The 20,904-nt window shown below is 33.7% G+C and overlaps 1 protein-coding gene and 1 long non-coding RNA gene across 2 annotated transcripts; one reads left to right on the top strand and one right to left on the bottom strand.

Annotated features, from left to right (window-relative positions):
• The first annotated feature begins 7,317 nt into the window (after positions 1 to 7,317).
• On the top strand, positions 7,318 to 8,069 carry LOC115227665 (HIV Tat-specific factor 1 homolog). The gene is made up of 4 exons (XM_029798422.2): positions 7,318 to 7,436; positions 7,475 to 7,623; positions 7,656 to 7,858; positions 7,890 to 8,069. The coding sequence occupies exons 1-4, from the start codon at positions 7,327 to 7,329 to the stop codon at positions 8,067 to 8,069; spliced, it is 642 nt and encodes a 213-aa protein (XP_029654282.2). The 5' UTR covers positions 7,318 to 7,326.
• Positions 8,070 to 18,461: 10,392 nt separating this feature from the next.
• Positions 18,462 to 19,216, bottom strand: LOC115227664. The gene is made up of 5 exons (XR_003883148.1): positions 19,123 to 19,216; positions 18,992 to 19,092; positions 18,906 to 18,959; positions 18,602 to 18,831; positions 18,462 to 18,571 (listed from the first exon to the last, which is right to left on the bottom strand). It is a non-coding gene; the product is annotated as an uncharacterized LOC115227664 (long non-coding RNA).
• Between the last annotated feature and the right edge of the window lie 1,688 nt (positions 19,217 to 20,904).

Here is a 20,904-nt window from a genome sequence, read left to right as displayed (position 1 = left end):
AAATTGTGTTAATGGTTGTGCTAATGTGGTTTCAACTATCAAAGTGTTTTTCAAAATCTGTTAATTGCACACTCTATTCAAGGTCGTGCGTCAATTGGTGGTAAATTGTGTTAATGATTGTGCTAATGTGGTTTCAACTATCAAAGTGGTTTTTCAAAATCTGTTAATTGCACACTCTATTCAAAGTCGTGCAATCTGTGATTGCACATTCTGTCAAAGTCAAATATGATAATAGCTTTAATTTTGATTCATGGTCGATAATGATATATGCATTTAATTTTAAAGAGAAAAACATAGGATGAATATATCATTTTTAAGTAAGAACAAATAGTTATTAACTAACTAAATTCCCGGCATCGTAAATGGAAACACAGTTTCCACGTACTATGGCCAAGAAATCCTTTCGAAAAGCCACTTGGACTCGCGTGGGTCTCCCCGTTTATGGGAGATCATGCGGGATGAATTGATTTCTTTATCGCGAATAATTGGGAGTTCATCATTGTTAATATTCTCGCTGTCGTTTTCATCAAGGATATTCTTAATACGTGAGATTTTTGCCTTGAAGGTTTTAATGGACCTCATCATGAAGTCGAGGACATTCACGTTGTTCATTTTAATCAAAATGCAGAAAATAATTTTTTGATTTTTTGGGGGAAGGTTTTAAGGACTTCATCATGTAAGTCGAGGACATTGTAGTTGTTCATTTTAACCAAAATGCAGAAAATTTTTTTTTAATTTTTTTGGGGGGGAAGATTTTAAGGACTTCATCATGTAAGTCGAGGACATTGTAGTTGTTCATTTTAACCAAAATGCAGAAAATTTTTTTTTAATTTTTTTGGGGGGGAAGGTTTTAAGGACTTCATCATGTAAGTTGAGGACATTGTAGTTGTTCATTTTAACCAAAATGCAGAAAATTTTTTTTTAATTTTTTTTGGGGGGAAGGTTTTAAGGACTTCATCATGTAAGTCGAGGACATTGTAGTTGTTCATTTTAACCAAAATGCAGAAAATTTTTTTTTAATTTTTTGGGGGGGAAGGTTTTAAGGACTTCATCATGTAAGTCGAGGACATTTAGTTGTTCATTTTAACCAAAATGCAGAAAATTTTTTTTTAATTTTTTTTGGGGGGAAGGTTTTAAGGACTCATCATGTAAGTTGGAGGACATTGTAGTTGTTCATTTTAACCAAAATGCAGAAAATTTTTTTTTAATTTTTTTGGGGGGAAGGTTTTAAGGACTTCATCATGTAAGTTGAGGAATTGTAGTGTGTTCATTTTAACCAAAATGCAGAAAATTTTTTTTTAATTTTTTTGGGGGGAAGGTTTTAAGGACTTCATCATGTAAGTCGAGGACATTGTAGTTGTTCATTTTAACCAAAATGCAGAAAATTTTTTTTTAATTTTTTTGGGGGGAAGGTTTTAAGGACTTCATCATGTAAGGTGAGGACATTGTAGTTGTTCATTTTAACCAAAATCCAGAAAATTTTTTTTTAATTTTTTTTGGGGGGGAAGGTTTTAAGGACTTCATCATGTAAGTCGAGGACATTGTAGTTGTTCATTTTAACCAAAATGCAGAAAATTTTTTTTTAATTTTTTTGGGGGGAAGGTTTTAAGGACTTCATCATGTAAGTCGAGGACATTGTAGTTGTTCATTTTAACCAAAATGCAGAAAATTTTTTTTTAATTTTTTTTGGGGGGAAGGTTTTAAGGACTTCATCATGTAAGTCGAGGACATTGTAGTTGTTCATTTTAACCAAATGCAGAAAATTTTTTTTTAATTTGTTTGGGGGGAAGGTTTTAAGGACTTCATCATGTAAGTCGAGGACATTGTAGTTGTTCATTTTACCAAAATGCAGAAAATTTTTTTTTAATTTTTTTGGGGGGAAGGTTTTAAGGACCTCATCATGTAAGTCGAGGACATCGTATTGCCAATTTGAAGTTGGTGTGCACACACAGACAGACACACACCATACCATTTTATTATTAAGATTTTTTGATATCGAAATTCTTGAAACATCTTGGATTTTTAAACAACCCAATTAGTAAGGGTGTTCGCTTATCTGTACCGTCAACATTTGTACATAACATAACAAAACTCTGTCTTTCAGGACTTTATAGCCAGATTTAATGGTTTTACAAACACTCTTAGACGGTATCATTTTGTAAAATAAGCCAGTTTCATCGGCATTATAAACATTTTGAGCTCCGTAAAGACTGATTTTATTTTTGATTAATTCAATGAATCTGATACTAAATTAGGGTCAAAATTTGGCGTTGCAGATTCTCCATGCATTTTTTTTTTTTTTTTGTCAAAAAGTTAAATGTAATTAACAATAGTTATTAACTAACTAAATTCCCGGCATCGTAAATGGAAACACAGTTTCCACGTACTATGGCCAAGGAAATCCTTTCGAAAAGCCACTTGGACTCGCGTGGGTCTCCCCGTTTATGGAGATCATGCGGCCAAGCTTTTTTAGAAAGGAAAGAGACTTTTCGCCGATGACGCCGGAAGTCTCGACGGCGATGGGAGTGAACAGATACCGTTCAGAGAGCTCCTTGTACTTTCCAATCTTCATCTTCTAACCACCCTTTGCTTCCTTTGAATTCAGTAATCCCGAGATTCAATGCAAAGGCTTTTGCTTTCTCAGTAATAATCCTATCATTTAAAATGGCTCCTTAAGATCCATTGAATTGACCCAAGCAATAGTATTATCATCGATTTCAGCAAACTTTAAATATTGTTTGCGGGAAATGTCAGATCTTAGGTTATGAAACATAATGTTAGATCCTCTTTTACTTTTCAGATCATCAATAGATCGGCGAGAAACAGGCAAGTTGTATTTTTTTGAAAAAATCTCAGAATTTTTAGTGAAGATAGTTCATTATTTGTTTGAATAAACTTCAAAATCTCAATTTTTTGATTGTTTTTTAGTCTTGTACAGTTACGTTTCATTAATACAACAACAAAGACAGATGTAACGTGTTAATAAATTGATTTATATCAGTAAATTTAATTAAAAAAATTATTTAAATTAGGACACATGGCGGATTCATTATAAAAAATATGGCGGATTCGAGAATTTTTCTAGGAAAAATGGCGGATAAGAGAATTTATTAATTATAATTGACGGATTCGATGGTATGGCGGATTCGAGAGTCGGCGGATTCGATGGACTTTACTGTATTTAATTGAGATTTTCTCTCCTTATTATTGAAAATTACTCCTTTAGAAGGGGATTTACGGCGAGTTCCTCAGTCTTTATTACCCTTTCAGATAAAGTTATTATGTGCTTTAATTAAAGTGTCATAACAGCTAATATTAAATATTGTATAAATAATTGTTGAATAATCGTGTTTATCACAACTCGAAAATTAAATTATCTTAGATTTAACTTTTTTTGCAAAGAAATGTGAAAAAAGGAAAGTTTAACTTAGATTAGTCGCTGAGCGAATGAACAGGCAATTTCCATCTCGAGCGATATCCTTTGAAAAAGCCAGCTCGTTTCGTGACTGTCGTGACTCCTGAGAGCTTTTGGGACAATTACCCCCACAATTACCCCTACTGGGACGAAGCAACAAGTGTCGACCAAGGATGCATACTTTGCGATTTTCTTAATTTCTGCAAAAGTGGAGGCCGTTCCAGGGCGAGAAGCGAGTCTATGAGTGATGATAAAAAAACGAGTCAACACAAGTTACATCCCATACGAGGGCAAATCCCATCTTGAACGGTAATAATATTGACCCGTCAGGACGTTTTCCGTCACCACGCTCTCGCCCAAATGGTTCTAATACTGAAGGGAATCCAGCGGCGCTAAGCGCGTGCTTTAAGTGAAGCGTGCCTGGGGAACCTGCCAGCACTGAGGCTACAAGAAAGAAGGTGTAATCTTCTCCTGTCGATGAGTTTGCCAAACCTGCAGCAATGTGGCTGGCAAATCTCAATGCCAAGGCGTATACAGATGACGATACCGATCGATTCGTTGTTCAGGAATATACCGGCTGACGAGATCGGTAACGCATTGAGCCAATCAACCAAATGTGGTTGACAAGCGCATTTAATATATGCCAACTGCGATTGGTCGGCGAATAAGCGAATAGTTTCAAGTATGTGTGAGAAAAAAGTATTATCTCAATTCCTTTGAACTGAGAGGATTTCCGGGATTTTAAGTCCATGAGAAACCCATTTGTCGCACCTGCAGTATATTCCGACAACTTTCACTGTTCAGAAAAGGGAAGAAGAATATCAAGATGAGATATTTGCTTTTGCTCGAGAAAGTAGAGCGATGAGTGCATAAGGAAAGTAAGTTTCGGGATAAAAAAAAGTTTTCAGTAGGAAAAGCCCCAGATAAGATTTGAGTTTGCGAATACATGAAATAAAGATTTCTACTTTATGTTTCTTGTCACAGGAGCCTTTCTAGTGCACTGATTGCCAAACTGAGGATAACAAAATCGTGAAAAGCGGTGATGCTTAAGTGCTTAACATGAAGTAGAAAAAAAAGATTCGAATTCAGATGAATTCCCGGACAGGCAGATTAGTTCAGATTTCGAACCTTTCAGGGCGAGCCCAATAGAAGTAAACGACCTCTAAAAGTCCGCCAAAAGTAAAGTCTTCAAGATAACAAAAGTTTGTAAGTTCAAAGAACATATAACTCTTTCAAAAAAGAAAATTTTTTAATTTAGTATTTATTGATATATAGAATTGTTATTGAATTGATATTTATGGTAAAGAAAGGTCGTGATGTTGATTTGTTGCCATGTTTTCGTGGCTCCTCTTTGGATCGAGCTAATAGACTATATATATTAACATGTGGATTTTTCGTTGGTCTTATCTATTATAAGTAAAAATGCATAATTATATTTCAGAACTTACCATAATCGTGATTGCATTTTAAATCGGATTCATAATAATCACTATTACCAAAAAATCGAAAGGATTGCAAATTTTTCTTACTTTAGAGAATAATTGCTGATAAAAATGTTGTTTTATTTGTAATTAAATCAATAATAATTAATATAGCCTTTTCCCCAGAGCATAGTATTCTATAGCTCCGCAAAGGCAGGTCGCACGTTTTATTTTCAAAGTAAAAGGTTAATTAAAGTATTGAAAATTTCAAGTGGTTTCTCGAGTGAAAAAAAACATTTCTTAAAGATTCAACTGTGTGTCTTAATTTGGTTAATCGTCCACATATTAGTCAATTTGGGATAAGGTAGAGTTATGAAGATAAGTACGGGCCAAAAGTGACTTAGGTCACGGGTTTGACTCTCGCTCCTGTTCATCTAGTGGAAGCCTCCGTGCATCTATACGACGTTAAAAGGCTTGACAAGTAACGCCGTTATCAGTGCGGAACTGGAGCGTTACACAAGAAAAATAACTCAAGAACATTCTTTGGTTCTACGATTAGTTAAACATTAACTGTTTTTTACTTAAAAAATAAAGTGTGTGTTTTGCCTGTACGGAGCTAAAATGACTACGGGTCTTTGTAAAGAGATATAATAATATACAGATTCAAATGCGGTGTTGATTGAGTTGATCTTACACATATTTGTAAATTTTGGGTAAGTCGTAAATTATGAGAAAGTGAAGTAAGAGAGTATGAAATATTCTGATTAAGAGAAATAACATAAATAGCATTAAAATCAAAAGCTGTCATCCATCAATCTGATGTTTATTATAAGCGGAAGCGAATCTTTAAGAACATTATCAATTGCCAATAGGGAATCAGCAACTGAATAACTGAATAAAGCAGAGTGAAGCTAAGGATGGGAGTTGTTTTTGAAACCACAACATTGGCTGGTAATCTGGCATTCGCTTAATCAGATTCTTCAGAGGAGCCGGTTCGGAACGTTTTTTATTATTGTCACATGGGCCGGCGATACTCTGGGCATCTGATACATTAACCTTGAGCTAAGATTAACTTTTTTAATTTCATTTTATTAAGATACAAAACTGACAGAATACTCCGGTCTTTTGGATGAGTTTTTCAGGCTGGCAATTGCGGCGGAGATGTCGGGTGCTCGTGGTCCGAAAACGGAAAACTTCCTCCGCAAACTCGGGGTCAAAATCTCCATGCGCATTTACGATCCTCGTGAGGTAGACCGGCTTTTCCATCACCTAAAAAAATTTGATCAAAGAGCCGGGGATGGGGGTATCCCTGAGATACTCCGTTGCGTAGGAGTCTAGACTTAGACTTTAAGTCTCCGAGGCACATCTTTCCCATTCGTCCACATAGGATCTTGTTGATCAAAGTTTGAGCTTTCCTCGATATAATCTAACTCGACGAAACAGAGCACAGTCTCTAAGTATCTCGCTTGTTTGCAAATCCAATACAAATGAACTCCGTCCATGTTTGTAAATGTGTAGACATGGACATCTTATTTTTGAACCCATGTTGACAAGGGGTTTTCGGTAAAATTTCTTTTATTGTTCCGAGAAGCATCCTCTCTAGGATTTTTGACATGTGGTATATCAGGGAAACCGGTCTGAAAAATGCAAGGTCGTCTCTAGGTCTTCCAGATTTTAGTATCGGCCTCATTAGTGCCTGTTTACATAATAACGGTCTCACATTTTGGTTGATCGAGATAGCTGTTAAAAAAGTAGCTCCTTCGTCACCAAGATTTTTTAATAGGGATTTTGTCTGGACCAAGAGAGTATTTTTTTTGTGGAATGCAAAGTATCCCATGCCTCTTTTACCGAGAAAAGGAGAGGTGCCAACTGTTTTTTAAGTCTGCTGTTTAAAGATAATATATCCGATTTCCTGTGCTCCTTGTGTGCTATTTTTGAAAAAAAATTGATGAGATCAGTCACGTCCTTTTGATCATATTACTTTGCAGATGCAGTTGCGTACAATTCATATTTTTAGGTAAATTGAGAAAATATAAACTAAACATTGTCTGAAATAAAACGTTAGTTATCTTAAATTCTTATCGTTAAGCAAAGATCCAATGTTTGAAAAGCCGGAAACAATAAAAAAATCTTTTAATTTAATAACTATCTCATTGACAAAATACTCTAACAGTTTTAAAAAATCTAAAAATCAGTAGATTAATAAAATTAATAAATATTTTTAATAATAAACCTATAATTTTATATAATTTAATAAAATATTTTCAAATTATTAATTTATTTGTTAATTCTGGTTGAATTTAGAAATTTGAAAAATGAACAATAATAGTAACAGCGAGCACGAAACAGACGAAGAAACAAAACCACGATCAGAAATTCCATCCGATTTTCAATTTAACGATTCTGTGAATTATGAGTGGAATGAAGAGAAACGCGGATGGTTCCCAAAAGTAAATTATATGTTATGATCATCAGATAGATGACGATTTTATGGCTATGTACCAAATGAACTACGGATATCCACAAACACAAGTATCGAATGAAATTGAACAGCCCGATACTGCTATAAATCAACAAGAAATAGACAACCCCAAAGAGATGTTTGTAGAGCTAACGAATTAAATAATTCTTATTTTAGTGCGAAGAAACGGTCGAATCATAAAAAGAAGGAAGTAGAAAAATTAGGAGACATTGACCAACATTTGCTTGATGTGTTGGGAAAAGATGAAATTGGTGGGTGTCCGATAAATCCTGTGAATACTGGGATCAAACGAAGTGCAAATCAGGGTTGACTTTTTTTTATAGATTTATATCTCTAGACTGGTTTGAAGTAAATGATGAAAACAACAAAAGTGTTTATGTTAGCAACCTGCCAAAAGATATCACTTTGGATGAATTTGAAGAATTAATGAAGAAATATGGACTTATTGCCAAAGATTTACTGTCAAATAAACTAAAAATACGCTTATATACTACCAAGGAAGGAATTAACAAGGGAGATGGACTCTGTACATACATAAGGGTGTGATGATTATCTTAATTTATATATTTAGATTGAGTCAGTGACACTTGCCTTGAATATTTTGAATGATTATAATTTCAACGGGAATTTGATTAAAGTAGAGAGAGCAAAATTCGAAAAGAAAGAAAATTTTGACCCCTCAAAGCGACCTCGAAAACTCACCAAAAAAGAGAAAAAACGTCTTAAAGGGCGGGAAGAAAAGTATATTTAAATTTATTAAAATGTTCTGGCTTTTTGATTGGAGGCCAGAAAAAGATCGCTTTGTACGTCCAAAACATGAAAAAACTGTAGTTGTTGAAAACTGCTTTGATCTTTCAGAATTTGATGTTTATTTTCTTAAATAATCCATTAGAATAATTTACAATTGTTAATTTCTCTTAAAAATGATGCTAATTCTCTTTTTTCAAGGTTCGGAGTGGTTCGAAAAGTTTCTGTTTTTGACGTATATTTTTTGATTTATTTTAGCGTAATCCTCGCGGAATTATGACAATAACGTTTGAAGATGTTAATGAAGCCGACCTGTGTGTGAAAATTATGAACAAAAATGTTTTCAGAAGTCGTATTGTTCGCGTTATTCATTGGGATGGGCGGGAAAAGTTTTTTGTAGCGGAATCCAAAGAGGATGAGCAAAAGAGACTAGCTCAATGGGACAAATTTTTAGATGAATAATACTTTAATCTAATAATAAAATGGTATGGTGTGTGTCTGTTGTCTGTGTGTCTGTCTGTCTGTCTGTCTGTGCACACCCACATTCAAATTGTTACAAACCAGATCAAATTGTCAAAACCTTCCCTTTTGTAGTTTTCGATAATGAGGCACAATAAAAGGTTGATATCCTCTAAGAACCTTCCTGTCAAAAAATTTTAATAAGAAAGAATATCCTCGATGATGAGGTCCCCCAAAACCTTCAAGTCAATTTTCTGCGTTTTTGTTAAAATGAACAACAAGAAAGTCCTCGACTCACATGATGTGGTCCCCCAAAACCTTCAAGCCAAAAAATTAAAAAAAATTATTTTCTGCGTTTTTGTTAAAATGAACAACAAGAAAGTCCTCGACTCACATGATGTGGTCCCCCAAAACCTTCAAGCCAAAAAATTAAAAAAATTTCCTTTCTGCGTTTTTGTTAAAATGAACAACAAGAAAGTCCTCGACTCACATGATGTGGTCCCCCAAAACCTTCAAGCCAAAAAATTAAAAAAAATTATTTTCTGCGTTTTTGTTAAAATGAACAACAAGAAAGTCCTCGACTCACATGATGTGGTCCCCCAAAACCTTCAAGCCAAAAAATTAAAAAAAATTATTTTCTGCGTTTTTGTTAAAATGAACAACAAGAAAGTCCTCGACTCACATGATGTGGTCCCCCAAAACCTTCAAGCCAAAAAATAAAAAAAAAATTATTTTCTGCGTTTTTGTTAAAATGAACAACAAGAAAGTCCTCGACTCACATGATGTGGTCCCCCAAAACCTTCAAGCTAAAAAATTAAAAAAATTATTTTCTGCGTTTTTGTTAAAATGAACAACAAGAAAGTCCTCGACTCACATGATGTGGGGTCCCCAAAACCTTCAAGCCAAAAAATTAAAAAAAATTATTTTCTCTGCGTTTTTGTTAAAATGAACAACAAGAAAGTCCTCGCGACTACATGATGTGGTCCCCCAAAACCTTCAAGCTAAAAAATTAAAAAAATTATTTTCTGCGTTTTTGTTAAAATGAACAACAAGAAAGTCCTCGACTCACATGATGTGTGGTCCCCCAAAACCTTCAAGGTAAAAAATTAAAAAAATTATTTTCTGCGTTTTTGTTAAAATGAACAACAAGAAAGTCATCGACTCACATGATGTGGTCCCCCAAAACCTTCAAGGTAAAAAATTAAAAAAATTATTTTCTGCGTTTTTGTTAAAATGAACAACAAGAAAGTCCTCGACTCACATGATGTGGTCCCCCAAAACTTTCAAGCCAAAAAATTAAAAAAATTATTTTCTGCGTTTTTGTTAAAATAAACAACAAGAAAGTCCTCGACTCACATGATGTGGTCCCCCAAAACCTTCAAGCCAAAAAATTAAAAAAAATTATTTTCTGCGTTTTTGTTAAAATGAACAACAAGAAAGTCCTCGACTCACATGATGTGGTCCCTCAAAACCTTCAAGCCAAAAAATTAAAAAAAATTATTTTCTGCGTTTTTGTTAAAATGAACAACAAGAAAGTCCTCGACTCACATGATGTGGTCCCTCAAAACCTTCAAGCCAAAAAATTAAAAAAAATTATTTTCTGCGTTTTTGTTAAAATGAACAACAAGAAAGTCCTCGACTCACATGATGTGGTCCCCCAAAACCTTCAAGCCAAAAAATTAAAAAAAATTATTTTCTGCGTTTTTGTTAAAATGAACGACAAGAAAGTCCTCGACTCACATGATGAGGTCCTCCACAACCTTCAAGCCTCGTGAGGCCATTAATTAGCTTAGCTATCTTTTTTCGATGACATAAATTTTTTTGTTAAATTTTCGTTAAAAAAATAAAATAAAAGCTCTAATTGTTATCGACCATGAATATACTGTGCAATTATCAGATTTTGAAAACCACTAAAAAGGAAAAAGCAAAAATTATTAGAGATTTACATAATTGATTCTTTTTAACTGCCGAAACTGACAAATTCGATTATGCTACTGTTTAGATTTCTTAAAAGATAGAGGCAAAAAAAATTTAAATTAGTCATGTAAATTTCAATTTGCCTATATTTAAATCTCCTTGATTTAACAGGCTTTAATTTTTTTCCTTATAATACTACAAAGATGAAGCTGATTATCATTTTCTTACCGAAACAGACAAGTTCGATTATGCTAAAGTTTCAATTCCTTTAAACATAGAGGCAATTAAGTATAATGGCTTTGATTGGATAATACACTTTACATAAATTTCACTAAATAAATTTACGTAGAAAATTTAATATAAATTACTGATTCGCGTTTACAAAATCATAAGCATGTCCTATAAAGAGAGATCTGAGAATGTTAAAAACAAGAGAATATGAACCATATAACAAAAAAAGAAAAACGAGGGAAGATGTGCTTAAATGGTGAGGGAACTTAGACAACAGCTGAACAAGGTCAGGACTGCTGTTAGACTCAACTACGGGTAATAGAATTATGCATTCTAGGTTAATGTTTGGGATGAATGTACGATGGCTCATAAAGGCGCATTCAAGCAGTTGACCGAACATATAGAGATATCAAGAATTGTAGCGACCATTTGTTTGGGGGAGCATTAGTTGTATTGGCAGGTGATTTTAGACAGACGCTGCCAATTATTCAAAGAGGGACACCAGCGGGTGAATTGAATGCCTGCCTCAAATCGTCATATTTGTGGACACACGTGAAAAAGGTTAGCTTAGATGTAAATGTAAATGCACATTTACAAGGCGTTAATAGCATATTCCCACAAATCCTTCTAGATATTGGAAATGGGGCAATCACTTCAGAAATGCACGACCAGAAAATTAGGCTACCGGAAGAATTATGTATTTTCGTAGAAACAGCAGAAGAATTATTGAATGCCGTCTATTCCGAACTATCTGAACACTACGTGAATTTCGACTGGCTGCGTGAACGAGCTATATTAGCTCCACTTAATGATGAGGTACTTAATATAAATTTAGATTTATTAATGAAAATCCCTGCCAGAGAAAGAATATATAAATCGGTCGACGTTATTATGGACCATGAAAGGGCCTGCGATAGATTTAAGAGACTACAATTTCCGCTGAAGATAAGTTTTGCTATGACAATAAACAAGGCCCAGGGACAGTCTTAAAGGTAGTAGGCTTATTTTTAGAGAACGAGTGCTTTTCAAATGGCCAGCTGTATGTGGGGTGCTCAAGGGTAGGTAGAAGAGAGAAATTTATTTATATTTGCCAAGGATGGACGGACTGCAAACACATCGTTATCCACAGGCCTTAGAATAAGGTTATATCAAAGCAGGTCGCATTTATATATCTACATAAATTTATAGTTATTTAAGGAAACTGCGAGCGTAGCGAGCAGGCCTCCGCAGGAGCTAGCTCGCAGTGAGCGAAGCGAACTGCTGAGCTAGTTTTTTATATTATCGTCTTTATACAATTTGTTCAAGTTTGTTTGTCTTGGTTTATGAAAAATCTTGTTAAACCATGAAATAGTTTTTATAACCAGAGGGGGTAAAATAATGTTAAAGTCAGCGCTACCTTTTTAGCAACAATTTTCTGGATGTACGCACTTTTTTTGGCACCTAAGTTGAGACGGTTTCAGTTAATTGGTTCCCAAAATTCTATGGCAAATCATGCATTTTGTCTTTATTTCATTATTTAAGGCAATGAATTTAGTGAATCCAAATTCAACGTAAGAATCCGACCAAAACGTCAATTCTTATCAACCATTAGTAGAATGATTCACCACGTTAATTATTATATAGCACAATCGGAAAATCATAAATTTAATTAAGTTTTCCTTGTGCCACAGCCAGTATCCTCACACATCCGTTTCCATGCCCCCCTGTTCTTTGGTATAGTCCGTAATGAATCGAGATCGTCCCCACTTTTCAGTCTTTTGTTTACTCCATTCAAGTCTTCGTTTAACGCGGTAGGTAGAGTGACTCTAGGTCTTCTACGGAAAGCTCCTTTGGATTGGGCAAAATAGTTTTCCATGGCGATGTTTGACGGAGCGAGGTTGTCCAGTCTCAGTATCGAATGCTCTGGACATATCAATTCCGAGAATCTCAGTATACCGTTTATATTTTGACATAAATCACCGGTCCATTTGTGCGTCCACATAACCTTCCAGTTCTGAATCCACTTTGCCCCGGAGATAGATAATTTTCCACCTTGTCGTTATAGGTCTTAAGTTGGGTAAAGGTCCTTTTTGTTTTCCGGGTTTCTTTAGTGGAATTAACCATCCTTTGCCGAGGTCCAGCTGGTTGTTCTGCTCAAATGCTTTGTTCAGAATGTATGCAATGATTTCAGCAAGCTTCACTTGTGCGTATTTTACTAGTTCAGGTGGGATATTATCTGGTCCCCCAGACCTGCCGATTTTTAGTTTCTTGATTGCATCCAATATTTCGCAGGTGTTTATTGGGCAGCTTAGTCCCCCTGCAGTATGTGGGTAGGGTTTGAACCCTGACTCATCCTCCCAGTTAAGCATTTTGTAGTAGAATCTAGATATAGCATCTCTTTTACTTTTGTTGTCGATGATGGTAACACCCGTGGTGTCCCAGGCAGTAATCGAGTTTTTTTTCTACTTTTTCATTAACAGTCTCATAGCCATAAACATTCTTGCCCGTCTTTTTGCTTTGCCATGTTTTGGAGTTGTTCTTCTGTTTCTTTGTATACTAGCGTTTTTTGTATTTTCTTGATATTTAGTAATGTCAGGTTCCGTGATTTTCGAAGATCCCTTATGTCTTCCAAATTTCTGGAGTTCTGTATTCTTAACCTCAAGGGTTTCTGGTTTTCTGAAAGAGAGAAAATCTCGTTGTTGTGAAATTTGTGTTGCTTTTGATTGATTCCAACAACATTTAATGCTGTCCTCTTCATTGAACTGGTCACTGCATCCCATATCGTATTTGCAAGTTTTGTTGTGTCAATATCGTCGAGTTCTACTTGTAGTTTGTTTGCATACTTCTGTCTGAAATTTTCATCGTGTAATAGTTCAAGATTATAGCTTTCTCGTTTGTCATACTTAGGTTTTTTCAGTTGTTTGTATGACTTGTATAGTCCGATGCGTGTTATTACTAGCTTGTGGTCACTATTTGCCTCCAGTCCCCCATATGACCGCGAATTCAGAAGTAGATGTCTATGGGCAGCTTTGCAGAGAATATAGTCTATTTGGTTAAATATTTGTATGTAATTTCCACTTGAATCCTTTCTGATTCCGGTCCATATTGTTTTGTGTCTGGCAGGATGACGGAATGAAATCAAGTTAATTTTAATATTTCTGGTTTATACTTAATTACACAATTAGTTTTAACCTTAATATATTTTTAGTTTTTTAAAATTCCTAGGAACCAAGATTGAGAACTTCTGATTGAAGTATTTTAAAATATAAATATTACCACTTTTGTTTATAAAAGAATGAAAAAATTACTTTTTTATATAACTGAGAATTTTTAAAAATATTATTCCAAAATAGAACAGTCAGGGAAGTTAAAAGTTTTGATTATGTCTTTGTTTTAAAAAGTTCAGATTATTTATTTCGTGATATTCTCAATTTGACAAAGAGTTTTGTTAATAAACAAAATTATTGTTTTCAAGCTGTTTGCGTAATTACTAAATTACGTATATAGACTTGTAATTGTTTTTAATGTTAAAATATGTAGAATATCAAATTTAGTTTTATGGAGACGTCGTGCCAATGGCAACAGAATGCTGTTCAGATAACTTTCAAGACGGACATTATAATCTGATTGGAGCCTTTGAAAGAATGCACATTGAATCTATCCCTTTCGAGACATTCCGAGTCGAGTATCTAAAATACCAATTGTCAAATTAAACAAGATCGTGTAGTAACATCAACCTACTACATCACGCCGTGTTAAAATTATTTCTTATTTTATTTTATTTATTTAAAGACCAAAGACGGGTAAGCCATGAATTTACTTAGTGTGATTAAATGAAATTCTTTTGTAGAATAATTATTATGTTTTTTAAGAGTTAAGCGAACAAATAAAAAAAATTGTATATAAATAAACAAATAGCAGATACAGAATCGCTAGAAACCCAGTTTTGGCATATTAAGATTTGGTTGAGCTAATCTGGGCAAGTTGTACTAACTCAGCTGTCGACGCTCAACTGTCCGAACATGAAATTTTCATAAGCTCATCAAAGTCGATAATTTATCATTGAATAATTTTTTTGACAGTTTTGACCGAACATGTCTAAAATAAAATTTATAGAATAGTAGTCTCTTACATAAGTTTTTTCAACAAAAATTAATTATCATAAAATACTCCCGTTTTATAATATGGTACTTTAGTCACTTGATTCAACTGATTTAATACAGTTGATTGTGAGTTTGAAACCGATTTATGCGCTTATTCTAAAATTAATAAGCGAATCGGCACTTCTAACCAATTGTTTGTTTTGTTAATGTCGTCAATTTCTGCCAATTATTTAAATTTATTGATTATTGATATTGTTAATAAATAAAAAAAACCGCATAAAATAGAGCAAATTAATTATTGTTACACATGAAAAAAAATAACCTAGGAAAAGGTTCATGGATTGAATCATTTTAATTTAGAAAATTCTTTTTTAAAAATAGATAATAATTATCAATTTGAACTGCACCATGCAGTTTTTTCTCAAAATAAGACAAGAGTAGAATATCTTTTGAAAAACGAAAGCTATAATCCAAATTTTAAAGATACTGAATGTGGTGGCTTAGCTCCACTCCATTGGGCAGCAATACTAGGTATAAAAACAATTAATATCGAAGGGAATTTGGACATTATTCGAATACTTTTACAGCATAATGCTGACATTAATATTCGGAATAACGAACTGCAAACACCTGTGCACTACGCGATTGAATATGGAAATGATAGCTCTCTTTTATATCTAAAAACCATTGGAGCAGATCTGAACACTAAAAATCGATATTCTGAAACTCCGTTAACTATGATTCAGAAATTCGGAAGGAAAGGCATGCTGAAAATACTTGAGTAAAGAATATTTAATTTATAAAGTTATTAACTAATTTTGACAATTAAAATCCTCTATTAAAAAAAATATTTAATGAAATTAAGATTTTATTGACTCAAATTTTCTAATTATAAAGGTATTTGCTCAAACACATAAAATTATTGTCGCAGTAAATAGGGATTCCAGGAAATAGCGATCCGTAGTACAACTTGCATAGCTCGTCGTACGCTCGCAACCAGGAGACAAATTACTCCAATAATTGCCAAGTTTTCACGAGAAAGGCTGATTATCGATCTTGTGGACCTAAGATATTACAGCGATCAAAATAGTGGCGAAAAATGGTTGCTGGTGATAATGGACTCGTTTACGAAATACTGTTGGACTTCAGCACTGAAATCAAAGAACTCGGCTGATGTGATACCGAGGATACGAAGTGTTGTTCTTTCTTTGGGGGAAGTATTCATAATACATACCGACAATGGACTTGAATTCTGCAACTCGCGGATGACGCAGTTGTGCGAAGAATTTGGAATTCGCCATGTCAGGGGAGGGCCCGATGTCCCTGGATACAGGGTCAAGTGGAACGACTTAATCAGACACTCAAATGGATGCTCAGTTCGACGTTATTAACCAACGGGAATGGATTTCGTTGGATTGATATCCTCGAAATATAACATACGCATATAATACAAGGATACACTCTACAACGCGCTTTTCTCTCTGTTCATTTGATGTATGGCCCACGGATTAGAGAACAAATGGCTCGAGGTCATACTCAGGCACTCATTGAATATATTGATTCCATCAATCAACTTGACTACAATGAAGAGCCAAGAACCGAGCAAATTCAACAAGAACTACATGGACTTGATGTGGAAACAAACGACAACGAGATGGATCGACTTGTAGTAGCTTCTGCAGCAGCCGAAGATTTACGAGATATTGCGAGGAGGAATACTAATAGTGCTGCTGAATCCATGAGGAGACGATCTAATTGGAGGAATGATATCCTTGACTTTCTCTGGGGGACGAAAGTGGTCATCCACACCGACACAGATACGAATACAACAACACGCCGTCGACCATTCCACGAACATTTGGATTGTACTGAATATACTGTCGTTGGATTTACAGCACGACAGGGTCCAAATTAGTTCGACGAATATGTTGATCAATCATGAGGCCCCTTACGAGATCGATATTAATAGACTAGCTATCGTTGGAAAACTATAAAAATTTTGTTTCGGAATAAACTTCTTTATATCTTAAATTTTTGTTCTTTTATGATTGCAATCGAAAATAGACAACTATTTGCTATTTCAAAAAAAAAAGAATTTGAATTACTTTTCCATATTTTCATTTTTGTTTAAATAAAATGAAATCGAAACTAAAATACACTCCATAAAGATTTAAACGCGAAATTGACTAAATTGTTAACAAAAAGCGTCATTTAAACATTTAAAAAAATTAACAATTCAAACAATAAACGAATCTATTCTTAAGCAAATATTTTCATTATTCCTGTACGATTTTAAAGCAGATTTTGTAGTAAGCTATTTATTAATTTATAAAATTATCAAATTAACGAAAAAATCGTCCTGCACAGTATTTGTCTTTATAGATTTCTCTATTTGGACAATATAAAATTTTATAATTATTTTACTTCGGATCGCTATTTCCTGGTATCTCTATTTACTGTAACAATTATTAATACCTGTGCAATTTGCAATACTTTTAATTATTAATACATGAAAAAACATTACAAAACAAACAATTTTTAGTCGTAAACAGTAAGATAAGGTCTTGTGTTTTAAAAGTATTTACGAAAAAGTATAAAATAATTATTTAAAAACAAAATAAAGAAACAGCATGTATTAAAAAATCTAATCAATAGAAAATATTGTGATATACATAATTATTTGCCTCTATTAAATTCACTCGGGATGATCGCACGCATATCTCCGGTAACAGGATCTTCGAAAAATCTTAAATGAATAGTTTTCAAAAAATTTGAAAGAGAGATTAAATAAGATTCTTCGCAAGCCGATTCATCAAAAGGAGGACTATTTTCTTCCTTGAAAAAAACAAACGGCTTGACTCTAATAACATTGGAAGAAAACTCCCAAACATCCTCCCTATCATCAACAACACATATCATCTCCACCCCGCAGGAAAATAACTTGCTATCATTGAGAATTATGTAAATTACTCGAAAATTGATTTTTTGGTTTCCATCAAAAATTCATCTCTAGATAAAATTCGTCCATGGAATAATTCCCCGGAAGGATCGATAATATTACATATTTTTTTAACGTACGAGCGGTCCCCCAAAGAACAAACGTACAGCTCATATAACAAAGAAACTGATTTTAAAAACTCATCGACTTTTGGTCTTATTTTAACAAATATTGTTGCCCCATATTTGTTTTTAAGCTCGTGAATATCCTAGAATTGTTATTACTGAGTCAAACATCCAGAATAGGCACCGATTGGTGTGTAAATCGGTTCGTACTTGAATGCACTAATGTATGATCCAAATCAAGAATCAAAATAAGTTTTTTAGATTTAATCAAACGGTCTCTGTCAGATTTCCTAAACTCGTGCGAAACCTAAGAAAATTTAAAGTTATAAAAAATTTGTACCTCAGGTGTTACTTTCAAAGTAATATTTTGTGGTAATATTGGCAATCTGTGATCATCTTGATCACTAAAATTCGTTTTTGCTTATTGAAGTTAACCTGCAAACATCACATCCACAGAGGGCGCACAAAGTACCAAAAACTGTGCTATGATCGCAGCCATCACTACTCATAAAAATTAGAAAACAAATTTATTATATTAATTAATCTAAGACAAAATTTCTATAACAAAAAACAAAAAAATCAAAGTTAAGGAAACTCGTTTTCAATGTCACTATCATGCGCCTACGAATTAAAAAATACAAAAACCAAATCTTGTAGTTCCATATCCATATCAAACTGAGTAGAAACGTCAGAAAAACAACCAACATCAACAGAGAGGACAGCTTTCCTAGCCTCCACGTTAGACGGGTCTAAACTGAGCCATCATTTATCATTTAAATGGTACAGCAATGCCTTGTTAAAATGTTCCATCGCATCTCTAGAATTTTTCATTTTTAGCAGTACACATCCATATTTACAATGCAATTTTGTATTGCTATAAACTCTCAGCGTGTCCTTTAAAACTTCACTTGCACGCCTGAAATGGCCACACTTCACAAACAAATCCACCAAACAGTAAAGCACTTCAAAACAATCCGAATGATTCTTCAGAACGCCCTCGAGGAATGAGCATGCCTGGATAACGATTTATATAACATTTATTCCGATTTTATAGACAGAACAAATAGTGAGAATAAAAAACTAATTACCTTTTCAATTGAAGGGAGATCTCTGTTGTTGTTTGTGATTGTATTAGCGTAGAGCTACAAATATTATGAAACATAATTTTTCGTACAATAGCAAACTTTGGATTGGAGATTATGTTCTTTTTGACGTTTTGAGCCAGCATTAAAGCACTTTTATTATCCCCGTTTGCATTATGACAGTCCAGGACCCCTAAATAAATGTTATTATTAACAATCTAACCCTTCACAATCTCATAACGGCACGGAAAAATCTGATATAGCCGCGAAAACTCGGCTGTAGCTAACTTGCGTCTTCTAGAATTGTAGAACGAAATTCCTTTCAACAATCGTGCTTCACTATTCCACTGATCTTCTTCCAGAGCCTTTCCTACGTATTTAAAAGTACATTCAGACTTTGTTAGCAAATATAAAAGCCCGGGACAGTTTCTTTATGAAAAGAGCATAAAATCCATGGGCAATGGCCAATTCCTTACTATTTGGGGATGATTCGTTAAGTCTAGATATAAATCTAAATACGTAAATACAAATGGCAAACTTTGAAAGTTCTTGTTTGTTTAAAGAAAAGTATAAAAGAGAGGAGTAAATCTCCATTCTCCTTACTTGATGATAATTCTTGGAAAGAGCCAATGAGTATGCATTCATCGCATTATCGTAATTCCCAGAAAAGTATTCACATTCGGCCAATAACAATATAATGTCCATATTAAATTTCAATGAGGACTATAGGATAAACATGTTAACTAATTATTTTTATAAAATATGTATTATGACTCTTTTGAATAAATAATAATTTAAAAATCTAATACATCCATTGATAAAGTTCTCAATATTTCAGCAGCACTTATATAGTACCCCGTATACTTCAAATTTTCTGCTTTTAGATAAAGTGATACCCTGAAATAATTAAAAAGGAACTACCAATCAATTCGTGACTGAGTTGGAAAATTCTCAAGAAAAATTCCCGCCATATCGCCTGTTTTCCCACCCAAAGACGACAATTTGACTATTGCGTCTAATGCAAGTGGAAACTCCCTGTGAATTTATTTTTATAATTTTTAAACCTTATAACCTCTTTGTAATACGTCTGGGCTGTTCTATCTTGTCCATGGTTTTCATATAGTCTGGCCAATGCATTGGTTATTTTCACATTGCGGTACTTAGAAGGAACTGTCTCTAACTATTAGCAGTAAATTTTAAGTTCATTTTAAATAGGTAATTATATTTGAATACTATTTTCCGAGCATCCTCATAGTTTTTCATCCCAACGTGGCATTTGTAAAGCTTGAAACAAATCTCAGTATCGTCTATTTTGATCTTATTATTATAAATCGATTAAAATAACTTGTAGTGCTTGCTTATTTGTTAATTTAAGTAATTTTCGAATGTACAACACTCTATTATAATTCTCCTAAAAAAGTCATTTAAAAAGTAAACAATCGCTGATTTAAACTCATTATTGGCACAAAGGCAATCTGCAAGGATTTTATGGACGCGGGCCCTTAAAATATCTGATTTGTCGTTATTAAACATTGAAAGCCATAAACCACTCTAAAGTTAAAAATTCAACAATTTACCAGTCTATAAGCATCATCTAGTAGTTCCGCCTCGTAGAGTTTTTCAATTGATTCGACCAAATCATCAGGACTCATTCTTTTTGATAAATTTCAAACACAGCACAACAATGATATCCTCCGGTTGAAAAATTGAATTATAAATTATCAAAAATAAAAGATTTTAAAATGTAAAAATATTATTTTTAATAAAACAACCTGTTTGCAATGTAAATACTTTTTAGAAAGACAAGTTAATGAAATTCAGATTCCAAAATAAACAAGTAAAAGATTTTTAAGAACTATTTAATTATGGAAACTCTTGAAAAAACAAATATACTTTTAAAAAGTTACAAAATGAAATGAATGTTGTTCTGATATTTTTGTGATTTTTTAATATTTTCCAATATCTTATTTTTAACTAGCTCAGCAGTTCGCTTCGCTCACTGCGA

The sequence above is a fragment of the Octopus sinensis genome, unplaced genomic scaffold, assembly GCF_006345805.1.
Source record: "Octopus sinensis unplaced genomic scaffold, ASM634580v1 Contig06834, whole genome shotgun sequence".
Taxonomy (NCBI): Eukaryota; Metazoa; Mollusca; class Cephalopoda; order Octopoda; family Octopodidae; genus Octopus; species Octopus sinensis.
The sequence above is the reverse complement of the archived record's forward strand: the minus strand, read 5'-3'. Positions and strand labels throughout refer to the sequence as shown.